The sequence below is a fragment of the Sturnira hondurensis genome, unplaced genomic scaffold (assembly GCF_014824575.4).
Source record: "Sturnira hondurensis isolate 20B ecotype Veracruz unplaced genomic scaffold, ASM1482457v3 Scaffold0001538, whole genome shotgun sequence".
Taxonomy (NCBI): Eukaryota; Metazoa; Chordata; class Mammalia; order Chiroptera; family Phyllostomidae; genus Sturnira; species Sturnira hondurensis.
In genome coordinates this window covers 1,543,211-1,567,745 of record NW_028074169.1, presented here as the reverse complement: position 1 = coordinate 1,567,745, position 24,535 = coordinate 1,543,211, and the positions used below count along the sequence as shown (strand labels likewise).

The 24,535-nt window shown below is 43.8% G+C and overlaps 1 protein-coding gene across 1 annotated transcript in view; it reads left to right on the top strand.

Annotated features, from left to right (window-relative positions):
- Positions 1 to 24,230, top strand: part of RUVBL1 (RuvB like AAA ATPase 1) — an 84,197-nt gene extending 59,967 nt beyond the window's left edge. Inside the window, exons 6-12 of the mRNA XM_037030155.1 lie at positions 989 to 1,078; positions 1,839 to 1,988; positions 6,382 to 6,445; positions 8,302 to 8,500; positions 16,619 to 16,721; positions 22,722 to 22,813; positions 23,839 to 24,230. Of these exons, the coding sequence (XP_036886050.1) occupies positions 989 to 1,078; positions 1,839 to 1,988; positions 6,382 to 6,445; positions 8,302 to 8,500; positions 16,619 to 16,721; positions 22,722 to 22,813; positions 23,839 to 23,998 (858 nt within the window). The 3' untranslated portion in view covers positions 23,999 to 24,230. The remainder of the gene's footprint in view (positions 1 to 988; positions 1,079 to 1,838; positions 1,989 to 6,381; positions 6,446 to 8,301; positions 8,501 to 16,618; positions 16,722 to 22,721; positions 22,814 to 23,838) is intronic.
- Positions 24,231 to 24,535: the final 305 nt, after the last annotated feature.

Sequence of the window (24,535 nt, the reverse complement as noted above, 5' to 3'; positions counted from 1 at the left end):
ACACTACCTTCCCATTCTCACCCGTAGCCCCTTGTAGCCACTAATCTATTTTCTGTTTCTATATACTATTTACCTTTTCTGAACATCATACAAATGGAATCATACATTATGTGTTCTTTCATGTCTGGCTTCTTTCACTAAATCCTGAGTTTTTGCTCTTTAATTTTGTTTGAGCAAAGCCCAAGTTTTTTTCACATTATAAAATGAAGTTTAGCTGAGAGAAACTTATTTCTAAATACTAACTCCTTATAAAAGATGTCCTAGAATTTTGATCACCAAGGATGGCCTGAATGTGGATGACCTGGAGAAAAGTGCTACTTTTCTGGAGATTTTTCCCAAAATGTGCTACTGCCTGGAGATTTATATAAATAAGCAGGCAAATAGAGAGCAGACCCTGGGATTTGAGTCAGAAGGCTTGAGAAGTATCCTGGGTTATGTTTCCCTTTGAATTTTATACATCTGTGATCACATCTGGGTGCTGTTTTATAGATGAGAGGAAACTGATAGCTTTGAGTCAAAGCATGGGCCCATAACATGCTAGCCACAAAGAGTGAGCACTATCTGGCTTCAGCTGTGGAAGGTTCTATCAGTACCTGTGGTGAGGAAAGCAAAGGATTGATGTAGGGACAGCAATTTTTTAATAGGTGTTGGTACCTGTGGTCCCAAGGACAGTTTAGGTTACCTAAAAGCAGTCAGAACCATATTTGTCAGTTTAAGTCTTCGGAGTAAAGGGGAAAGAGAGACTAGGTTTCTCCTTATGAGCCTCTCTGCCTGGCATACAGGTACGCTCACTCTCCTGCTTTCTCTTTAGGACACTCAGTCCCTCAAAGCCAGCCTCACACAACCACATGCACACGTGCATGTGCACAAATATTCTCTCCATTCATTATGTATCTTAAATCTGTTATGGAAAGATACTTTACAATATGTCAGAAGTAAATATATGTGTTATAGTTCTCTGATTCACATATTTTTGAAAAATTTTAAGCTGGACCCCAGCATTTTTGAAAGTTTGCAGAAAGAACGAGTAGAGGCTGGAGATGTGATTTACATTGAAGCCAACAGTGGAGCTGTGAAGGTAATGTGTGATTTGTTTGCCATGGGGACACCTAGATGACCAAAAAGTTGCTTTATATGTGGGGGCGGGGGGGCGGGGGTATGAGGTGTCTTCTACAGTGTTGATGAAAGGTAGGCAGTTGCCCCTTTATGTTTAATAAAGTTTGCTTTCCATTTATCTTCATTCTACAAAGTCAGTTAGAAAAATACTAAAACCTGTTTAGAGGGGGAGTACAGGGTGAGAAAGCAAGACTGTAGTCATTTTTGCAAATTGAAATGTGCGGTGTATTTAATCTTTTTATCTTGTTTGGTATTTTCTTCTCAAGATATATGCATGTGGAAAGGAATGCTGAATTAGTTGGCGTTCTTTTTATATCTGATTTTCAGTGTCCTGTACAGTGTTCCTCACTGTTTAATGGATGAGCATAATACTTCATATCATACAATAACTTACCCACCTATAAGAGTCTGAACAGCTCCCTCTGGCTGAAGTTAATTTACTGGATTTGCCCTTTATCAGGAATTGCATATAGTTAAAAGAGAGGAGGAAAAATATTCTTCAAGAAAATATTGGGTGTTTTTCAACTGAGTTTTTGAAGCTTAGTGATGAGCAGATAGTTTCCTTCTCTTGGCAGCCAGGGGTGGGTTATATTTGGAGTTAAGTCAAGTAAACTGTCAAGCCCACACTTGGGAACCGAGACTTCGTCCTACTCAGCAATGTGCCTTTTAGGGATTTGGCAGTGAAAACTCACTAGGCACTCATGTTTCTCTCCTTTTGCCAGAGGCAAGGCAGGTGTGATACCTATGCCACAGAATTCGACCTTGAAGCTGAAGAGTATGTCCCTTTGCCAAAGGGGGATGTGCACAAGAAGAAAGAAATCATCCAGGATGTGACCTTGCATGACTTGGATGTAGCCAATGCCCGGCCCCAGGTAATGCCTTCACCTAGGCATGGCCTGGCACATGAGCCCTTTTGCATGTTTGAGGAAGCTCTGGGAGTGAATTGTCAGAGGCTTGCTGCCCTTTCTTAGGGCAGCAGGTCCTTTTCTGCTTGTAATATTTAGCGATTAACAGCAGCATGAGCTACTACAACTATTTGAGTTGTTCCATCTCAAATGTTGTAGTCACAGTGATTTCACATGTATTGTTCCTTACCCCAGCCATACCTCTGGCCCAGACTGTGGCTTTTCTCCAGCAGTGGGCTCACACCTGGGATTCTCTGAGTGTTAATGGCAGAAGGACAGGAGTGTTCTTGAAGCCCTTTGCAGTTATTCAGAAAGCCTGACAAAGCCGTGTCTTTCTTTCTACTTAGCAAAATCCAGTTTTGTAGCCTTAATGGGAACTGTATCTGCTCTTCATGCTAAGTAGAAAATGGATACTTTATGGGAAAATACAGTATGACTTTATGGTAATGTGTGAGTTAATTTTTTATTTTTATTTTATAAATGTGTTTATTGATTTAAGAGAGAGAAGAAGGGGGGCAGAGAGAGAAACATTAATGTAAAATACACTAATTGGTTGCCTCCCATATGCACCCCAACCGGGGATAGAACCTGTAACCTAGGTGTGTACCCTGACTGAGAATTGAACCTCCAGCCTTTTGTTATATAGGATGATGCTCCAACCAACTGAACCACACCAGCCAGGGTGAAATGTGTGGTTTTAAAAACCTAACTCTTCCCTCTTGGTATTCTTTCAGTTTGGTTTTCTCTTCATCCTAAGAGAGGCCACCTTTTCACTAACAAGGAATAGGCTTTCTTATCTGAAATTGGATTCTTGGGTGTTTTATCCCTTGGAGCTATGGCCAAGAGATTGCTGAAGAATCAATCATCTTGGACCAATAGGTCTCCTCTTCTTGTGGAATGGCTGTCCCCAAACCATCCTCCTGGGAGCCTTTGACTTGGAGAGATTGCTAGACTGAGAATTGGAATTCAAGGATTGTGTTTCTGTGACTCTAAAGAGCTCAGCTAATTAGTCAATTTGGGTCTCTAGGTTTTCTGTGACCTAAGGCTCTCTGATTTTGAGTTTCTTCTTCTGTGCAAAGGATATAATAGTTCCTACCTGCAGGGCTGTTTTGAGGACAAGATGTTGTAAGTACTCAGGAAACATTTGCTACTTTTTACTGTTGAACATTTATTTAGTGGGCACACCTGTGCCCCAGGGTCTGCTAATCAACAGGTGATCACAGATTGCTGGTAATAACAAAACAGCAGCTTTTTCTTGTTGACTGCGCTTTGAGGAGCTAGTGGAGAGAGTGCAGGCAGGGAGCGAGCCTATTAGGAGTCAGCAGGAAGACAAGACTCTGAGCAGCTCTGGGTCAGGACTAGGTTAATGTGACTGGATAGCTGTGTTTAGTGGGAGGAAACATGGGAACATAATTAATTAGGTGTACTTCTTTATTCCTACTTTGACAGTCCATTTGTCCCCCAGTGGAGCTGGAGTATTAGAAAGGAGTAGGGGACACAGATGCCTCATAGAGGACCCTTGACCTGAACTTTAATGGATGACTGGGAGCTGCCCAGGAAAAGAAATGCAGTTCCTAGCAGATAGACTAGAATATGCAAAAGCACTGAGTCATAAAAGAGCTTGGGTGTTCAGGGAACAGTAAGGAGTCTTGTGTGGCTGATCAAGCAGTGTGGAATTGGAAAAAAGTTACTGGAGTTGGAGGCTGGGGCTGATTCCACAGAGCTTATACTTTTCATGAAAGGATTGAATTTGATTCTTATGGGTCAGGGGGAACCTCTTAAGAACTCCTGTGTTTAGAAGCTCCTTCAGTTTTCCAGTTGAGCTAATAGGGTCTGCATTGCCACCCTTCAAGCCCAGGCAGGTTCATGGTATTCATGCAGATGGAAAAATACGGAGCCATTGGGATGTCTGGCATGCCTTTATTCACGGGTGGGAGAGCCGTGCATCCTGCAGGGTGCATGTCTATCTGTCCCCTTGCATGTCTCTCATCATCATCTCTCCCAGTAGGGAGTCCCTACCTGTTTGAATACTATAGGGAAACAAAGCCAAAAAACTGCCAAAACATTACATAATGTAACATAATTCTGTGCATGCAAGCCCACTTCATGTTATGGTAACAGTTTATCAGACCCAGTTTCTTTTTTTTTTTAATATATTTTATTGATTATATACCATTACAGTTGTTCTATTCCCCCCCTTCAATCCCCTCCACCCACACCCTCCCTCCCCCACCATTCTCCCCCGCTTAGTTTATAACCACGTGTCTCAAGTTCTTTGGATTCTATATTTCTCCACTATTCTCGCCCTCCCCCCTATCTATTTTCTGCCTACCATCTATGCTATTTTCTGTGCCTTCTCCCCTCTTCTCCCCCTCCCACCCCCCTGTTTCTAACCCTCCATGTGTTCTTCATTTCTATAGTTCCACTCCTGATCTAGCTGTCTTCTTGGTTTGCTTTTGTTTTAGGTGTGGTTGCTAATAACTGTGTGTTTGCTGTCCTTTCACTGTTAATATTTTTCATCTTCTTTTTCTTAGATAAGTCCCTTTAGCATTTCATATAATAAGGGCTTGGTGATGATGAACTCCTTGAACTTGACCTTATCTGAGAAGCACTTTATCTGTCCTTCCATTCTAAATGAAAGTTTTGCTGGATAAAGCAATCTTGGCTGTAGGTCTTTGGATTTCATGACTTGGAATACTTCTTTCCAGCCCCTTCTTGCCTGTAAGGTCTCTTTTGAGAAATCCGCTGACAGTCTGATGGGTACTCCTTTGTAGGTGACTGTCCCCTTATCCCTTGCTGCTTCTAGGATTCTCTCCTTCATTTTGGTCTTGGCTAATGTAATTATGATGTGCCTTGGTGTGTTCCTTCTTGGGTCCAACTTCTTTGGCACTCTCTGAGCTTCCTGGATTTCCTGGAAGTCTATTTCCTTTGCCAGACTGGGGAAGTTCTCCTTTATTATTTGTTCAAATACGTTTTCCACTCGTGGCTGTTTCTTTCCCCCTTCTGGTACCCCTATAATTCGGATGTTGGAACGTTTAAAGATGTCCTGGAGGTTCCTAAGCCTCTCCTCATTTTTTTGAATTCTCATTTCTTCATTCCTTTCTGGTGGGATGTTTTGTTCTTCCTTCTGGTCCATTCCATTGATTTGAGTCCCCGTTTCCTTTCCATCACTATTGGTTTCCTGTGCATCTCCCTTCATTTCAATCAGTCCAGCCCTCACACGTTCCTCTAATTTGTAACTTTGTTCCTCTAATTTGTGACTATAATCAACCAGTTCTGTGAGCATCCTGATAAATAGTGTCCTGAATTGTGCTTCTGAGAGGCTGGCAATTTCTTGGTCGCTTAGAGTTATTGGCTCTGGGACTTTGAGTTCTTCTTGTGCCATCTTTCGGGTTGTTCGTGCCTGTTCCATAGCAGGATCAGAGCCCTAAAGTGTTCACTAGAACAGGGCAACTCAGTCGCTGGGTTGTGACGTTGTAGGTGGGGGCGGGGTCAAAGAGGGACAATGGCTCTCACTGGTATTGCAGGGCAACTAAGTCGCTGGGTTGTGACGCTGTCTGTGGGTGCGGGGTCAAAGAGGGACTCTGGCGTCCCGTCTGCCGCCTGCCGCCCTGGCCCTCACAGGTGCCGAAGGGCGAAGGGCAACTAAGTCGCTGAGTTGTGACGCTGTATGTGGGGGCGTGGTCAAAGAGGGACTATGGCGTCCTGTCCGCCGCCTGCCGCCATGGCCCTCACCGGTGCTGCCGTCACCGGGCCCACACGTTTCATCCCACTGCACTCGAGTGTGCCACCGCCGTCAGCCCTCGCCCCCTGGGGCCTGCGTGGTCTGTCTCTCTGTGCGCGAATATGCGCCCACGGTCTGCCCCGCACCCCAACTGGTTCCCGTCTGCCTGCGCGCCTGGGTCGGGGCCGTGTCCTGCCCGACCCTGCTCGCTGCTGGCTCCGCCCCTCTTACCGTCCCCGTTGAACGGTTAGATGTAGTCGGACTTCCGTATAATTCAATTTTCTGTCTTTTGGTTGTGTCTTTGTTTCTCCAAACCTTTGTTGTATTCAAACTTGGTTGTGGGAGAAGGCACAGTGTTTCCACCTATGCCTCCATCTTGGCGGAAGTTATCAGACCCAGTTTCAAGGCTGTGAGAACACTGGTTATCATGCCCCTCCAAGGCTATGGGAACACTATGCCCCTTAGTTACCCAGACACCTAGGTGAGGAAGCCAGTCTGCCTCCACTTACCCTACAGGGTCTGTCCACTTCAGGATCCTGTCAAGTTGACACTGGGAACCTGTGGGATGGGGAGGGGGGTGAGGCTTTTGCTCCTGCTTAGAAAGCAGGACTGACTGACAAATCTTCTCTTGCACAGGGAGGACAAGACATTCTGTCTATGATGGGCCAGTTAATGAAGCCAAAGAAGACAGAAATCACAGGTAAGAGAAACAGCAAAATTGGTGAACCAGAAGCAGAGCTGGAGGGCCTTGGATTCTGGTATCCTTCCAGAATATATCCTTCCATCCTTCCTGTGTGAGGCTCTATGAATGACTCCTCCCTAAACTGAGAAAGTGCCTCAGGACAGTTTCTTTCTTTCTCTTTTTTTTCAGAGCCTTGACTCTATGCTAATAGTCTATGACTGGTTTAAACAGCCAAAAGCACACCCAGTGCACTCTGGCACTGTGTATTAGCACATCCTCTTGACTGAAATCTGTATCCTTGTACTCATCTTTGGAGATTGAAGCCTTCACAGTCTCTGGTTCCCTTGAGATCCCAGAAATGTGGATTATGTTTGCCCAGCTCTGCAGGATAGCTCCCGCCAGAGCACACACGAGCACTGAGCTTTGCTGCCTGGTACTAGATTCCTCTCCCCTGCTAGGAGTTTCCATTCCACCCTGCTCAGCTTCCTGGCACTTCCCCTTTGGCCGGATTGTTCCTGCTTCCTTGTAGATCTTTAGTATACTCTGCTTTTCTTCCTGATATGTCCCTCTTTTTTACTGTTTACTCTCTGATATGTCCCTCTTTTTTACTATTTAGTACTTACAGCTTTATCACCTTAAAATGCTAAACATTTGCAGGGGTGTTCAACCTTTAGGCATCACTAGGCCACATATTAAATATAGATACACTAATAAAAACTGATGAGCCAAAAAAAGACGTTAAGTAAGTTTACAGTTTTGTGCAGGGCACATTCATAGCCATCTTGGGCCATATGTAGCCTGTGAGCTGCAGGTTGGACACCCTTGCAAAAGCATGTGTTTGGGGGGTGGGGGGTTGTTGTTGTTTTTTAAGCTTTAGCCAGTGGAGTGATCTGAGGTCTTCCTATTATACTTGACATGAACAGTTTCTATATTTTAACATGATTTTGACCATGCATCCTCTTTTGACCATCCCTGCCTCATGGCTTTGGTGGGAGATGCTGTATCAAATCTTCATGTTCTGTGTTTATGACTCGCTCCTTCCTGATAGCATAGGAGCTGGCTGGGAAAATGAGAACTGTGACCTTAGATGGGTTCTTAAACTTTTTTTTTAAGATTTTACTTATTTATTTTTAGAGGGGAGGAAGGGAGAAAAAGGAAGAGAAACATAGACTGGTTGCCTCTTGCATGCCCCCAACTGGGAACCTGGCCTGCCACCCAGGCATGTGTCCTGATCAGGAATTGAACCAACAACCTTTTGGAATGTAGGCCACTGCTCAATCCACTGAGCCATATCAGCCAGGATGGGTTTTTTAACTTTTGAGAGACTTACCTTCTTAAAACTCTGAGATTGGACCTTTTCTCAGAACCTTTCATTGCTTACATGTTTTCTTCCAGATAGGATTCTATACATGCCTTTTATTCATTCCTTTGTCCAGGAACTCGACAGAAAGTTAATTAACCTAAGCTTTGTGATATAGGGCCAAAGATAGGGTCATTTACCAGTGCAAAACAAATTTGCATATGGAAACTCATTTAATCCAGAGGTCCCAAACTCAGTGCCTCTGGGATCCAGGCAGGCTGAGTTTGGGTGAGTGTGAGTAATAATGCCTGGTGGAGAGTGTGACTTAAAAAAGACATCTTCAGGGGAAGCTGCCAGTTTTGTGATTTGTAGTGTGATCATTCCTACTTTCAAATGATGAAACTGAAGTCTGGAGTAGGGACATATCAACAGTTTACCTGAGGTCACATAGCTAGCAATAAAACCAGGCTCCAAACTTGGGTTTGGGTTGGATTCAGATGGGGAGAGAAGAGAAAGGGTGACAGTTTTCTCCATCTAGTACTGACCTTGTATGTCTACTCTTGCTGTCTCCTAGACAAACTTCGAGGGGAGATTAACAAGGTGGTGAACAAGTACATCGATCAGGGCATTGCTGAGCTGGTTCCAGGCGTGTTATTTGTTGATGAGGTCCACATGCTAGACATTGAGTGCTTCACCTACCTTCACCGGGCCCTGGAATCTTCTATTGCCCCCATCGTCATCTTTGCATCTAACCGAGGCAACTGTGTCATCAGGTAGGGTGGCTGTCTGCCAACCATGAGGATTTTCCTCCTTCCATCTGGGTTCATTTCATTTGTTCTCCAGGGTCACTTTAAACCCATTATTATGTCATGAGTTAGGATGGGAAAGAAGGAAAGTCATAATTCATTTTGAGGGAAACATGCCATAGTGGCTTGCTTTCAAAGGTAGTTCATGTGTCAGCCTTAATCCACCATGGTCACCAAAGGCAACTGCCATCCTGATACTGAATATGAGGACCTCCCGGGGTTACTGTGTGGTATGATTTGGTCATTCAGTTGGAGTGGGCAAAGGTTAAGATTGGATAGGCTGGTCTGGGTGACATTATATATGTTAACATCTCTGATTATACTAGCTCTGGGAGGTAAATATTTTTGGTTTCATTTTTCAGATGAGGAAACAGAATGGCAGCATAACTTTCCCCTAGTCATAAAGGTAGAATGAGAATCCAGGTCTTTCTAACAGTGAAACCAGTAACAAAACCAGAAATTTCTGGCTGTTCCTTAGAGCCACATGGTACCTCCACTTACCCGTACTCCCTTAGGTCTGCTTTTGGAGAGGCAGGTGTGAACACCTGGAAGTCAAATGCTATATGATGCTCTCACCCTGCCAAGGTGGGCTCAGAGCTGGGACAGGGGTCTTGGCTGAGGTTTTTTCTTTCTCCTGAGTATTCTGTAGGCCTATGAGCCACAGAGAACACATCATCTTCCCAGCTTACAAACCTGAGCATCAGCACCTCATACTTGGTACTTTTTTTGCCTTTTGGTTTTTTATGCTCCTGTTTGGAAATTGGGGCCACATTCTAGCATTGCTAGTGGAATGAAGGGGAATGGTAAGAAGCCCTTTTAAGTCTGCAACAGAGTAGTGAGGGCAGCAGAGCTCTGGAGGCTGCATGCTCCTGGCAGAAGGGTGCTAGGAATCCAGAAAGAGAACCCAGGGCCCATGAGTATTAACACAAAGCCAGAACCACACTGAATTAGGAATCTGGATTTCTGACCCACCTACACTTGCCTCTTGAATGACAATGAGTAATATGCATTACTCATTACTCAATTACTCATTGAGTAATTTAATGAGTTAAGTTACTCAATTAGTAATTTAACTGGCTCCATGAAGTAGCTTTGTCTCCATTGAGGTTATGTTATTGAACCCAACCAGTTGCGGGTATGGGGGGTCCTACTGCTCGCCACCTGCCAGGCAGATCTCCAAAGATTGATGAAGTTCAGAGGAAAATAATCTTTTATTTAACAGCAAGCTTATGTCCAAAACATCTGGTAACAAAAGTAAGGGGGAAAGAAAAGTCAGAGTATGACATCAAAAATAGCTACTTAAATATTTGTCATTATAACTACTACATAGGTTCAAGAACTGAAAATAACACAAGAACAAAAATCTCTTCACAGTGCTGACTTATCACAAAGATCTTTGGAAATAATGGCAAATTTCTGCTTCAAAGCCTGTTCCCTCTAAGACACCCAGAGAAAAATCACCCTGTCACCCTCTGCCAGATCAGTTCAAGGGTGCACCAGGAACCTCTTCTCCTATCCAAAAGTATCGTAAATGTAGGTGGCTTAGCTGGTTTCCAGTTGCTGTCCAGCTTCAGGCATCTTTTGGAGTCTGTGTCCCCAGGCTGCCATTCACAGGCCTGCACAGGCCACTGTTAGCAGGCCCATAGGCGACTATTGGCAAGCTACCCCTTCCATGGGGGGAGGGGGAAAAAACTAACTGACTTTTTGCTTTTTGGCATGGTCCATTTCAGAAGTCCTTTCCCAGAATCTCATGTGTGCCAAAAGCACACTGAGGGCCAGTGTTGGCCTTATTTGGGTTTTTCCCTCTTCCAGCCAAGTTTAGTAATGGGGCAAAGTCTCCAATCACAGATATACAGCTCAAACCCTCCCCATTTCCTGGGGGGTGGGGGTGGCAGTATGTCCATTATAGTTACAGTTATCTAGAAGCTGTGCTGTTGGTGCTGGGGAGTAAACTCCTTAGATTTCCCCTCAGTTAACTAGGAATTAGGACTCATATTCATGATTCAAATTTATGCAGCAGAATCTTGTAGTTGCTCCTTGAATCTTTGTAGTGCTATGTTGATAATATTGCTACATGTTTTTTTCTTCAATATTTGAGAGAAGGCAGCTTGTACCAGGTCCAGGACAACCTTTGATGAGAGGATCCTGGCTCCCTAGGCAGCTTCTAGAAATCAGATATATGGTTTGGTACCCAGTGACCCTGGTGTCTCTCTTGCACAGACTCCATAGGTTTGCTGTGCTTGCTTTTTCTTTGGTTAGATCTGCCTTCATTTGGGCAGCTAATGAAAGGGCTCAGCCTGGACAGGTGGCACCCCTGCTGCAGAGCTCTGCTACCAGGTTCCCTTCTCTCACAGTGGATAACTCAGCCCAGCAGATGCCAGTACAGGAAGATGCCAAGAGCAAGATTTCTTAGGCCTCTGAGTACTTTCTTTCAGTCCCATTCCTTCCAGGAAAAAGGTTCATAGGAAGGTGGCTTTGATCTCAGAATTGCCCAAAGGGGTCAGAGCTCTGGTCAGCATGCAATCTGGGAGACATGACCCCAGCCTCTTTCTGACTGACTTGTTCAGGGTTCCTTGAGGCTGTGGCTGCTCATGGCTGTCAGACTGCAGTCACCCAAATAGAGGTAAAATGTTGTGTAGGCCCAATAAAGTAACCAAAATTGGGGTGTGTGCTCTTCAAGAGGATTTTGGTGCCAAGACGTAGAGGGAAATTTGTTGAGTAGTGATAATAATGTCAAAATATCAATGATAAAAATAATAGCCAACATGTATTAAGGAGCTCTTTCTGTGTACCAGGCACATTGCTGCTCTCACCTTAACGTAGTGAGGGACAGCTATTCTCATTGTTCAAATGAGGACACTGAGGCTGCACCAGGAGGGGACACTTGGCCAAGGTCACACAGCTCAGAGACAAGACTGGGATTTGACCAGAGCATTGAACTTCCATGCTGTGAGATTTGGCTTAAATGTGAAATGATGGAATTTCTGTAACATATACATAGTTTTGTCCACATCTGACTTGCTGCCCATCAGATTTTACCCTTATATTTAGGAGCAGTTTAGCTTCCTTCTTCACTTCAGACCCATATGTGACCTCCAGAGCTTGAAAGGAAAGGGAAGAGGAAGGAAACTCGCAGCCACTGAGGGCTTCCTCTGTGCCAGACACTGTCCAAAGTATACTCTACATGGGTCATCGCATGTAATCTCAAGGCACCCTAACTACCTTCTGGGCAGGTGATGTTATCTCCAGATTTCACACGTGAGGTGACCAGCGTAGGCCTCAAGCTTGACATCTGACTCCAAAGTCCAAGTCATTCCTGCTGTCCTGCACTGCTTTCTGGAGTTGCCTGGTCAGTGAATGGGGATTGAGTTTTGAGTTGATGGTGGTTGTGTGGAGAGCCACTGTGACTAATGGTGTTCAGTGCCTCTGAAAGTGCGGACAGCCCCCAAGTCCTCTGGGTCACCTGTCCTTGTACATTGGGGGATGAGGGAACCATTACTGGAGGAGCACATGACCCTACATTTCTTCCATGGGTGCTTTACTCTCCCCTGGAAATTAACAATGTTCATGGCTACAGTAAGAGGTGAAGCTGCACTAACTCTTTCTACACTTGTTACCTTGAGAAGTCCTTCTCATTTCACATAGCAGGACCCCCAGATGTTAAAGGAAAGCCTGGCTCTGATCCCAACTGTAAACACTTTGGAAGGTCTTCTTTTCCTGCGGAGAATAGCTCCCTGAATTAAGGAGTTTTTGTAGGAGTTTTTCTCCATAAGTCACTGTTGCACTAAAGCATGGAGACTTAAGAAACAATGTGGTTTCAATTCACTGTAACCCTGTGGCAGAACACCCCGAGTGGCATTTAAAAAAATTAGCTTTATAAAGATAAAATTCACACCTAATATAATTCACCCAGCTAAAGTGTAAAATTCAGGGTTTTTTAAACATATTCACCAGTTGTGTAATCATCTCTACAGTCTGCGTTAGAAGATTTTCATTATCCCTAAAAGAAATCCTATACATGTCAACATCTACCCTGCCATCTGCACATGTACCCCGCCCCCACACACACCCCTATTTTTTTCCATAGCGCCTCTCCACAGACCCTGGTAACCATTCACCTAATTTCTACCTTTATGCATTTAATGCCTTTTCTGGACATTTCATGCAAATGGCACCATACAATCTGTGGTGGGTTTTTTTGTCTGCCTTCTTTCACTTAATGTAATGTCAATGTTCACCCATCTTATATAGCACACATCAGTACTTATTTTTAAGGCTAAATAGTATATCAAAGTATGGAATATTTAATAGCAAGTTTTCCCATTCATCATTTGATGGACATTGGAGTATCTAAGGAGTGGAATTGCTGGGTCAAATGGTAGCTCTGCTTCACCTTTTAGACATTTTTTCCACGGTGGCTATACCACTCTCACCAGCAATGTGTGAGGATTCCAATTTCTCTGCATCCTCAACAATTCTTGGTATTGTCTGTCTTTTTGATTTTAGCCATCCTACTGGGTATGAAGTGGTATCTCATTGTGCTGTTGATTTGCATTTTCCTGATGGCTAATGATGCTAAGCATCTTCTCATGTGCCTGTTGGTCATTTGTCTATCTTAGGAGAATTATCTGTTTATGATAATTTCCCCATTTTCTACAGGTTATTTGTCTTTTTATTGTTAGGTTGTAAAAATTCTTTATGTATTCTAGGGATACTAGACTCCCATAGATGGATTATTTGCAGATATTTTTCTCATATTCTGTAAGTTGTCTTCTCAGTGTCTTGATTGTGTCTTTGACATACAAGTTTTAAATTTTGATGAAGTCCAGTGTATTTGTTTTTCTCTTGTTTGCCTGTGTTTTTGGTTTCATATCTAAGAAAAAGAATTTGCTCTGGCTGGTATGGCTAAGTGGATTGTGCACTTGCCTGCAAACCAAAAGTTGCTGGTTTGATTCCTGGTCAGGGAACATACCTGGGTTGCAGGCAAGGTCCCCATTTGGGTTGGCATGTGAGGGGCAACTGATGGATGTATCTCTAGTGCATGGATGTTTCTCTCTGCCCTTCTCTCCCCCTCTCTCTCCTCCCTCTAAAAGTAAATGAAAATTTTTTAAAGAAAATTTATTGCATAATCTAAGTAAACAAAGAATTACACCTATGATTTCTTATAAGAGTTTTCTTAAAAGTCTTAGTTGTAGCTCTGACATTTGGGTTTCTTATCACTTAGATTTAATTTTTGTGTATGGCATAAGAAATAGGTCATCCAACTTCATCCCTTTGCATATGATACCCAATTGTTCCAGGACCATTTGTTGAAAAGACTGTTATTACTTTATTGAATTGTCATGGCAGCCTCATCAAAAAATCAAATGCCTTTCTCACGGCTGAGTGGAGTTATGAGAGTTACCCAATGAAGTGTTCTTTACTGTACCTCCTGTCCTCATAGAAGCTTTAAGCTTTGTGTTATCTGTGTCACTATAGTTACAGGATTATATAAAGAATCAATCAGGCAGTGATTCTGGGCCAGGGGAATTTTTATATGTCATGTCTGGAGGTACTACTGGCATTTTGTGGATAAAGTCCAGGGATGCTGCTGAACATCCTACATGCACAGTATAGTCCTCTACAGAAAAATTATGTGGTTCAAAATATTAACATGCCGCAGTGGAGGAACCCTACATTAAAAATTTTGCACATGTGTAGGTCGGTGTATAGGATAAATTTCTAAATTCCAGTTACTGTGTTCCTCCAGATACATTGTACCATATTGGAATCCTAGAAGAATTGCACATGTGGTCTTACAACCCAGAACTGTACATCTGGAAGAGGCACACAATTAACATAGTTTGAAGAGTTGTCAAATGCCATAATGATGAAATCAGTATTAGGCTGAAGCCAAAGTCAGAAATAAACTTTCAGGTACAAGAATAAATCTGCAGTTTTAGCCAAAATACAATCATTGCAGTTTATTGTTAGCAGTTTTATAATGTAATGTGCTTTTATGACTGTCTTGTCAAACAGTGACTGCTCTACATTGAGAGTTCCTTCTAGAGTCACTGCCCTGTGCTGGTAAATAGGGCTTTTTGGCCTCGCAGAATAGAATTCCAGAAACCATTTTTCACTAATATGTTTTCTAAAAGAAACCGTTCCTAAGGTTCATAGCTTGCACAAAGTTAAAAATGTTTTGCCTTTAATTCTAGAAAAATGTGTAGTAGTCTTTAAGCAGGTCTTTGGTTTAAATTTTTAATTTTAGGGACTCAAAACTATAAGAAGTTTTTTTTAAAGATTTTATTTATTTATCTTTAGAGGGGAAGGGAAGGAGAGAGGGAGAGAAATATAAATGTATGGTTGCCTCTCATGCATCCCCTGCTGGGAACTGGCCTGCAACCCAGGCATGCGCCCTGACTGGGAATCAAACTGTGATCCTTTGGTTTGCAGGCCTGCACTCAATCCATTGAGCTACACCAGCCAGGGCAATATCTGCTGTTTTATAAGTGGCTTCTTTCTTTCTTTTCTTTTCTTTTTTTTTTTTAAAACTATTTATTTATTTATTTATTTATTTATTTATTTATTTATTATTTTTAGAGAGAGGGGACCGAAACCATAACCCAGGCATTGCTTTACTGTATGACGCCCAACTTACTGAGTCACACCCACCGGTGAGGGCTATAACTGGCTTCTTTCACTTAGCATAAGATTTTCAAGGTCCATCCTGTTATAGCCTGTATCAGAACATTTTATTCTCGCAATAATAAATATACATTTACACTTCAACTGACTGGATACAGTTTCAACAGATTTTTTTTTAAGATTTTATTTTTATTTATTTTTAGAGAGAGGAGAAGGGAGAAAGAGAAACATCAGTGTATGGCCGCCTCTCACGCGCCCCCCCACTAGGGACCCAGCCCTCAACCCAGGCATGTGCCCTGACTGGGAATCATACTGGTGACCTTCTGGCTGGCTCACAGGCTGGCACTCAATCCACTGAGCCATACCGGCCAGGGCCAGAATGACTTTTTTTTAACTGAAGTTTTATTTCTGCAATGATTGGAAACCAAATATTTTGACACTAACAATTAAATCCAAATGTTCTGCCCTTGTTCTTTATTATAGTGATAAGTTATGACCATAGACTCTTAATCTGGCACCAGAAACGGTGCTGAGGTAGACCTGCTGCTTCTGTGACTCTCAAAGGCTGAGGCTTCCAGATGCTGTGGTTGAAGCCTGGTCCTGGGGGCTGCCAGGTCTGTGCAACACACACCCTATCAGGCACGCAGCTGGTACTTCAGGGCCTAGTGGGTTTAACAGGGCTCCTCTCCTGGGCTGTTCTACCTTTGGCTTGGCTAAGAGTCCAAGAGAAAAATAGGAAAAGTCATAACTGGACAGTTTTCCAAAAGAAATAAAATAACTAGTGCACATAAGGGAAAGCATTCAAATGAGTCAAGGAAATGCAAATTCAAACAAGATGTTACCCATTCATTTTCTAAACTACCAAAGCAACAGAGTATTTGAAAATTAGAATACCCAGTGCTGGCTATAATGCAGTGAGATCAGATATCACTTGTGTAGCTGTGTAAATTAGGATATTCGGTCATCCATTTGAGTAGATAGTCAGGATTGTGTCAGACAATACTAGAGTTGCTGAAGAAATAAATATTCATGGTTATATGCATAAAATTGCTTATTAAGGTGTCGTTATTAAAAATAGCAACAATTGGAAACTACCTAAATGCCCAATAATTTGGGTTTTATAAAATACCTGATGAGTTAAGACTAAAGCAACATGGACAAAAGCAAAGAAAAAATCTACTTGCTTAATTTAGTTTAAAAAAATGTTTACATGAAAATTTGGCAAATAGGATTTTTGGTGGCCTATTTCTCCCTTTCCCAAGTTTTCTATGGTACTGATATTTGCTAAAATAATGAAGTTGTTTTTGATGATACCTGAATGGTAGTCTGTCTACACTGCCTCTGACTCTCAGGACATGCACTAACTTTTTTTTCATTGTGAGTTTCTCATCATGTTTTCAATGTCCAGAGTCTGGTCTCAAATTGCTCAGGGTTATATGGTCATTCTGGGTCTTGCAGAGGCACTGAGGATATCACCTCTCCTCATGGTATCCCTCTTGACCTTCTGGACCGAGTGATGATCATCCGGACCATGTTATATACTCCGCAGGAAATGAAACAGGTGAGTCTACCTTCTCCCTTCCTCTCTCTGTTCTCCCTTTAATTGCTGCTAGTGTTCCCTGATGCCATGTAGGAAGGACTGACTCCCACCACTATCCCATCACTATGCTGCATCCTTGGACAAGTCCCAATACTCTGAGCCTCAATCTCTCCAAGTAGATACTGCCTAAAGTGTCACAAAACCTTCTACATCCTACATCCCTCCTGATAAACTTTAGGAAAGAGATGGTGAAAAATATTGACTTGATGACAGCCATTGGTGGGGGAGGGGGTCACTGAAAAAGGAACTTCTAGGAAAAGGGCATGAAATGCTTTAGCAATAGCCTCTTGGTGCCTAGGCCAGACCCTGTTCGAGGTTCCTTTTGTTCAGTGGGCAAAGCCAGGTACTCTGTCCCACCAGAACCCACAGCAGACTCGCTTTAGCAGGATGCAGAAGGTATAGGGGCTGAGCACTCAAGTCCTAGCAGAGCTGTATACAGCATGACTGATGGGTTTCTCAGGGACTTTGGAGCCTGTGCCTGGGGCTGCTGCCTTTGTTGTACAGATGCAGCAGCCTGGTCACACATCTCAGAGAGGCACCTGGAATGGAGGTCATGATACTAACCTTACAATGAGAGGCTTGAAGGAGATGTACGTGGAAGCATTTAGCTCAGTCCCTGCACATAGTAATGCCAGAATTCCATGTGAGCTGAATTTAGGGCTGGAGGTGACAGGGTTGTATGAGATTGGGCCTTATCCCAAGGGGTACAGCCCTAGTTCTTGCAGAAATTGCCTCTTGCTTGATCTGGAGCTGGAACACCAGTTGTATGCTAAATAATGCCTAGGCACTGCACACTTAGAATTTCTAGTTCCCTAATTGGTACTAGGGTACTTTGGTAGTTGTTACGGTCATAATCTCTTTTCTTTTTGATGGCTGAGTTGCAGAGTGGAAAGTCCAGGATTTAAAGCCAGACAGTTCCCTGCAGAGCCCAGGCCATCTGCTCAGCGATGGATTGTGCTCTAGGTTGGTGACCCAGCAGTACAGGCTGTGTTCTTTTCCTTGCTCTGTCCACCCATGCTTTGGATGGTCTCATTCCCAGGGTGTAGGTCTTTCACTTGGAGGTCCATATATGGCCAAGGCTGGGGATGTGGAGTGGACCAGGGCATCACTGGTATCTTAATAGGCTGTGCCTGTACCCTCTCCCCTCACCAGAGCACAGGCACTGTTTGTTGGACATTGCGCTAAATTTATAGATGTGCGTAGTTAGCATGATTCCATTTGATTTCCAGTAACCACAAGACAGGGAAAACTGTTATTGTTGTGATTCTTAAAGATAAGAACAAAAGACTTAAGCTAACTAAATGTCCAAGTTCATAAGGCTGGTCAGTGGCAAGTATATAACAGGACTAATAGGAATCCAGGCTGTCTGATTCTGAAGCTTGTGTTCCTAAGTGCTATGCTACCAGCCTCCTACCTGCTAGAAATAACAAGTTCGGGTGGAGTCACTCTGGCAACTTGTTGGCAAGGCCTTTCCTTTTGGAGCTCTGAAGGCCTCTCCTAGGCATTTCTTGGCTGTCCCCTTACTCATAGATAGCCTATCCGCCTGGTCCTGCCAACATTTCTTATTGACCAGTACCCAGGAGTGCTGGGGTGAGCGTGGAGCTGGAGGTCTCCCTTCATAACCAGGAGGGTTATGTAGTTCATGGCAACAACTGTGCATTATTAGGAGATAATGTCCATGTCTGGGGGTCTTATCACCAGCTAATGGTCTGTTGCTCTTGGATGAATGCTAGGTTGAAGTCAAAGCATTCATTGAATAGAAGTGGAAGCAAAACCAAAGGATAAATTGGTCTCTTTCCCATCCTTACCTTTGGGACTAGAGCCTACTGGGAAAGGCAGCCCTACACACTCAGATCACTTCTTGGCTAAATGATTTGAGCAATTTCATGCATCTCTATGAGCCTTCCTGATTCACTGCAAGGTCTGTTCCCTTCTCTAAAGGTTGTCATGAGGACTAAGTGAGATAGTGACAATACATGGATAGGGTCAGCTGTCCCTTCCTACTGCAGTTATTACTGATATTAACAACTTGCAGGTGCTTTATAGATATCCACTGGGATTCTCACAACAGCTTTCAATAACCAGAGTTTGCGACTCGAAAAAAACAAGGGCCCCATGGTCACAGAGAATAAGCTTCAGAGCTAGGACTGTCACAGAGAATAAGCTGCACAGCTAGGACATGTTTACTCCATTTGACCCTGGAACATGTGGTATGTTCTCCCCTGGAATGTTCTACAACTGTGCCTTCCAGAGCAGTGACTGTAGGCCAGCTCCTGACCTGGTTCCATATGCTTAGCCAGGCCTCCTCTTGGGTTAGCACAGGACAGACTGCCATTATGCAGACTGGTTTTTTTTGTTATTGTTGCTTTGATGGGTTCAAGGAATAACCTCGGCATTTTTACTGGAGCCTGGCACAGGTCTTTAAAAAACAGAGTAAATGTAACATGTATTCTGCCATCAGTGCCGACACCCTCATAAACTATCCCTGAAGGTTATTAAATGATTAAAGATGTAATTTATGAACTATCCATTTCCAAACAGTCTGAAACAGGAGCTCTTGGGATTGCTCTGACTTGCTTTAGAGAGAGCGAGAGGAGTATCCCTGACATTTCTGAAGCCCAGCTTCCAATTCAGTGTAGCTCGCTAAAGATGAAATGCTCAGGGCTGAAACTTTGCCCTTAACCAGGCTCGAGGATTAAATACTTGCATCTCCGTAAAGTTTCTGAACGTCCTAGGTGACATTTTTCTTGACAGGACCTGGAGTTTTCCTTTGTCCCCAGCTAGCAGTGAGGATCCCTTTTTATATTGAGCAAAAACCTGACGGGCTCTGACTATTGTGGTCAGTAGGGAGTCCTGTGGAGGGAGCTGGGAACAGGGGTCTCTCTTCCTGTTCCATTTCTGCCGTCCTCATGTCCACTAAGGACCTTCTGTGCTCGGCTGCATTTATGGTGGTTTGGGACCTCAGATGGCGGGGAACCCCTCATGCACAAGCTAAGATACTTTGTACAGTGGTCATATCTTAGCAGCACCAGCTAAATAGGTAATGTTTATGTGCCTGGTGTAGTGTGAAATATTTCAACAAATTGACAACATTTAGAAATCAGGATATTTCATACAAAATCTGAGTTCCTAGTTTTTTGACAGAATAAAAGACTTTCTTGCTAGCATCTGGACTTCCAGTCCTGGCCCTGATCCCGAGCCTGTCTTTCTTACTGAGGAAGACCTTTCCCATTCATAGCAGGCTGGCCCCTTATGAAAGTCACTAGAACACTAAACTCCCTCACTCTATAGCTCCTGCTCTCATGGTCTCTTCCTGAGAGCTGAAAGGCCAGCTTTAAAGTGTGTAGTATGTCCTAAACCTCTGGTCTCTGTCTTTCCCTTGTAAGGCTTTAGCTGGGGGGCTTAGTCTTTTCCACTTCCTAAGCCTCTACCCGGGTGTGTTTTTATGACTTTAGTTTAAACAAGGGCTTCTTGATACGTTGTTTATGAAGCTGCCAAAGTGAAAAATTCCTATATTATTTGAGGCTCAAAGTCTTCACGTTATCTCAGTTTCACAATACACAACATCGTTATCCCAGCTGCCCCTTATCACTCAGTGCTGGTGTGCCTGCAGGATCCTGGTGCCACTTGGGTTACTGGGATCTGCAAACTGTAACAAACATCAGCCTCTTCTTGATAGATTAGATATCTTCAGGTGATGTTATGAGGGCTGGTAAATCTGTAAAAGTAACTTTTAAAAAATTTACTTAACTACTTCCGCCAAGATGGAGGCATAGGTGGAAACACTGTGCCTTCTCCCACAACCAAGTTTGAATACAACAAAGGTTTGGAGAACAAGGACACAGCCAAAGAACAGAAAATTGAATTATACGGAAGTCCAACAACAACGAACCATTCAACGGGGACGGTAAGAGGGGCGGAGCCAGCAGCAGATCAGGGTTGGGCAGGAAAGATGCCCAGACCTAGGCGTGCAAGCAGCCCGGACCCAGTCAGGGTGTTGGGCAGACTGACCTCGATCGCACATTCGTGCACAGTGAGACGGACCACGTAGGCCCCAGGGGGCGAACCCAGTGGTGGAGGGCTGACCGCGGTGGCACACTCAAGTGCAGTGGGACTAAACGCTTGGGCCCGGTGACGGAGGCAGCAGACGGGACCAGCATTGCTCCTCTTTGATCCCGCCCCCACATACAGCGTCACAACCCAGTGACTGAGTTGCCCTGCTCTGGTGAACACCTAGGGCTCCGATCCTGCTATGTAACAGGCACAAACAGCCCAAAAGATGGCTCAAGAACTCAAAGTCCCAGAGCCAATAACTCTAAGCAACCAAGAGATTGCCAGCCTATCAGAAGCACAGTTCAAGACACTGTTTATCAGGATGCTCACAGAACTGGTTGATTATAGTCACAAATTAGAGGAACATATGAAGGCTAAACTAATTGAAATGAAGGGAGATGCACAGGAAATCAATAGTGATGGAAAGGAAACTGGGACTCAAATCAATGGAATGGACCAGAAGGAGGAACAAAACATCCCACCAGAAAGGAATGAAGAAATGAGAATTCAAAAAAAATGAGGAGAGGCTTAGGAACCTCCAGGACATCTTTAAACGCTCCAACATCCGGATTATAGGGGTACCAGAAGGGGGAAAGAAACAGCCACCAGTGGAAAACTTATTTGAACAAATAATAAAGGAGAACTTCCCGAGTCTGGCAAAGGAAATAGACTTCCAGGAAATCCAGGAAGCTCAGAGAGTGCCAAAGAAGTTGGACCCAAGAAGGAACACACCAAGGCACATCATAATTACATTAGCCAAGATTAAAATGAAGGAGAGAATCCTGGAAGCAGCAAGAAATAAGGGGACAGTCAACCTACAAAGGAGTTCCCATCAGACTGTCAGCAGATTTCTCAAAAGAGACCTTACAGGCAAGAAGGGGCTGGAAAGAAGTATTCCAAGTCATGAAATCCAAAGACCTACAGCCAAGATTGCTTTATCCAGCAAACCTTTCATTTAGAATGGAAGGACAGATAAAGTGTTTCTCAGATAAGGTCAAGTACAAAGAGTTCATCATCACCAAGCCCTTATTATATGAAATGCTAAGGGGACTTATCTAAGAAAAAGAAGATGAAAAATATGAACAGTGAAAGGACAGCAAACTCATAGTTATCAACAACCACACCTCAAACAAAAGCAAACCAAGAGGACAGCTAGATCAGGAGCGGAACCATAGAAATGAACACATGGAGGGTTAGCAACAGGGGAGTTGGAGGAGGAGAAGGGGGGAGAAGGTACAGAAAATAGCATAGACAGTAGGTAGAAAATAGATGGGGGGGGCAAGAATAGTAGGGGAAATATAGAATCTAAAGAACTTGAGACACGTGGTTATAAACAAAGGTGGGAGGAGAATGGTCAGGGAGGGAGTGTGTGGGTGGAGGGGAATGAAGGGGGGGAATAGAACAACTGTAATGGTATAATCAATAAAATATATTTTTAAAAATTTACTTAACTATTTTATTTTTTAAGCAAATAAAGAATCTTTGTTCTTGTCTGAGTCTTATAGGTGGTGGTGTCTGCACTGGAGAGGAAGTTAAGAAGCTGTGTGGGAGCCTGGGGAGATTTTGGAGAAGCTTCAGTTTTCTTGCTCTGGAAATTGAGTGGCCTGGGCTGGGAGGCAGGAGCTGAGCCATCCTGGTATATACACCTCCAGGGGTACCAGCTGCTTTCTAGTCAGTATGAATGGAATACTCTGGCTTTAAAGCCACTCACAATACGGCTGACACCCAACAGGTATGCGTGTGCAGTCCTAGGTAGGGGTCAGCTCTTTGCCTCACCAGCCCGAGATTGGGCCTCTGCTGCTGTAATGATGGGGACTAGAAACGCTGAACAAGATTGTTTTTAAAGCACTTTATAAATGAGATACTTAAGGTTGGTCACTGTTGCTCATGGTTTTTCTCCTCCAAAAGATTATAAAAATCCGTGCCCAGACAGAGGGAATCAACATCAGTGAGGAGGCACTGAACCACCTGGGAGAGATCGGTACCAAGAGCACTTTGAGGTGAGCCAGTTGTCCCCTGGACCTGTGTCTGCCTGGAGCTGCTTCAGACCCCATGGTGCCTTCTCAGCGAAGCCTGTTGGGACATAAAGGCCCCCTTCTCAGGACATAGGAACATGTCTGCTATTAGTGGTGTGGGTCTTATCCAAGGACACTGATTTAGAGTGCAGAATATTTCAATTGATGGTGTTCTAAAAGTTAGATTGGCAGGTTAAGTTCCCTTGTCCTGTAGTAGATACACTCCTGTAATGGAGAGCTGGCTCTGACTCCGGGCCGGTCCCCTTGGTAGAAGAAATGGACAGAACCAGAGACCAGGGTCCAGGGCAGGGAGTTCATTAGGTGGTCCCTGCCTTGCCACCTCACCCCCTCACCCATGCTGGCTCTGTTCTTCCGGTGTGTCTTAGATAGGAATGGTGGGTGTAGGTGAATGTGAGGAAGGATTGCAGACAGACTGCTTTCCTGATAATGGCTTGAAGCTGTTGCCTATGTGGGATGTCTCTCCTCAGTGTTCTGGCTTCTTGTGAAATCGTTACTTCATTCTTGTCACTAATTCCCTCACTCCTGAAGCTGAAGCACAATTGTAAGCTCTTTTGTTTGGGTATAGCGGTGCTTTTAAAAACTCCTGGATCTCCATGCCTTTGGTTGGGGCATCTGCTTTCAGGCTGTATGTTCATTTCCCTGCCATGTTCAATGTCCTGATTTGGACCTTGGCATTGCCTGTGACAAAATTTGTAGTCCCTTTCAAGCAGCAGTGGAATTACCTCCTATCAGAGAATTTTTAGATTGTGACAAAGATTTGGGGAGTAGGACTTGGCTATGTTCAGGACTTCTGACCTCTCCACCGGGGTCATGACAGCAACTCTCTGAGTAAGGACAATTCTCATATCTTCTTCTTTGCTGTGTCCACAACATCTAGTGCAAGCCCAGCATTGGGCTTAGCCCCTGGTGTCAGTGCTCCTGCTGGTCTGGGATGGGGCTCCTATCTGTGGCCACTGTTTCACTCCTGTCCTGGCCCCTGTTCCCTTTAGGTACTCAGTGCAACTGCTGACCCCAGCCAACTTGCTTGCTAAGATCAACGGGAAGGACAGCATCGAGAAAGAGCATGTTGAAGAGATCAGTGAGCTCTTCTATGATGCCAAGTCATCAGCCAAAATCCTGGCTGACCAGCAGGATAAGTACATGAAGTGAGTCTTTCTGCAAAGAGGGACTCCCTCGCATGTCTGGGCCTGGGTACAGCCTGCAGATACAAGGTTTACTCTTGGCCTTCAGATTCTGTTCCAAGTTGGGCACAGTTACCAGCAAGTTCAATGTGCTAAGTGTTTCTTTTTAAATCATCATAATTTCTCCTGTGGTTCCTGTGAAGGAACCTGCCACACCTGGCATGTTTTCTAATAAATCCTTATAGGATATTTTGGTGGCATCTCTTTCTCTCTCTTCTTTTAATTAAAACAAATAAACTTTGTATTTTAGAACAGTTTTAGATGTTGTGAAGATTGTACAGGGCATTTCCACATACCTCACACCCAGCTTCTCTATTGTTAATATCTTACAGTAGTATGTAGTACATTTGTCACAGTTGATGAACCAACAGTGATACATTATTATACTTCATTCGTATTTTCTGTCCCAGGTTCCCACATTACATTTAGTTGTCATTTCCCCTTCAACTCCTTGTGGCTGTTGTTTTTGATGACCTTCAAAGTTCTGAGGAACACTGGTCGGGTG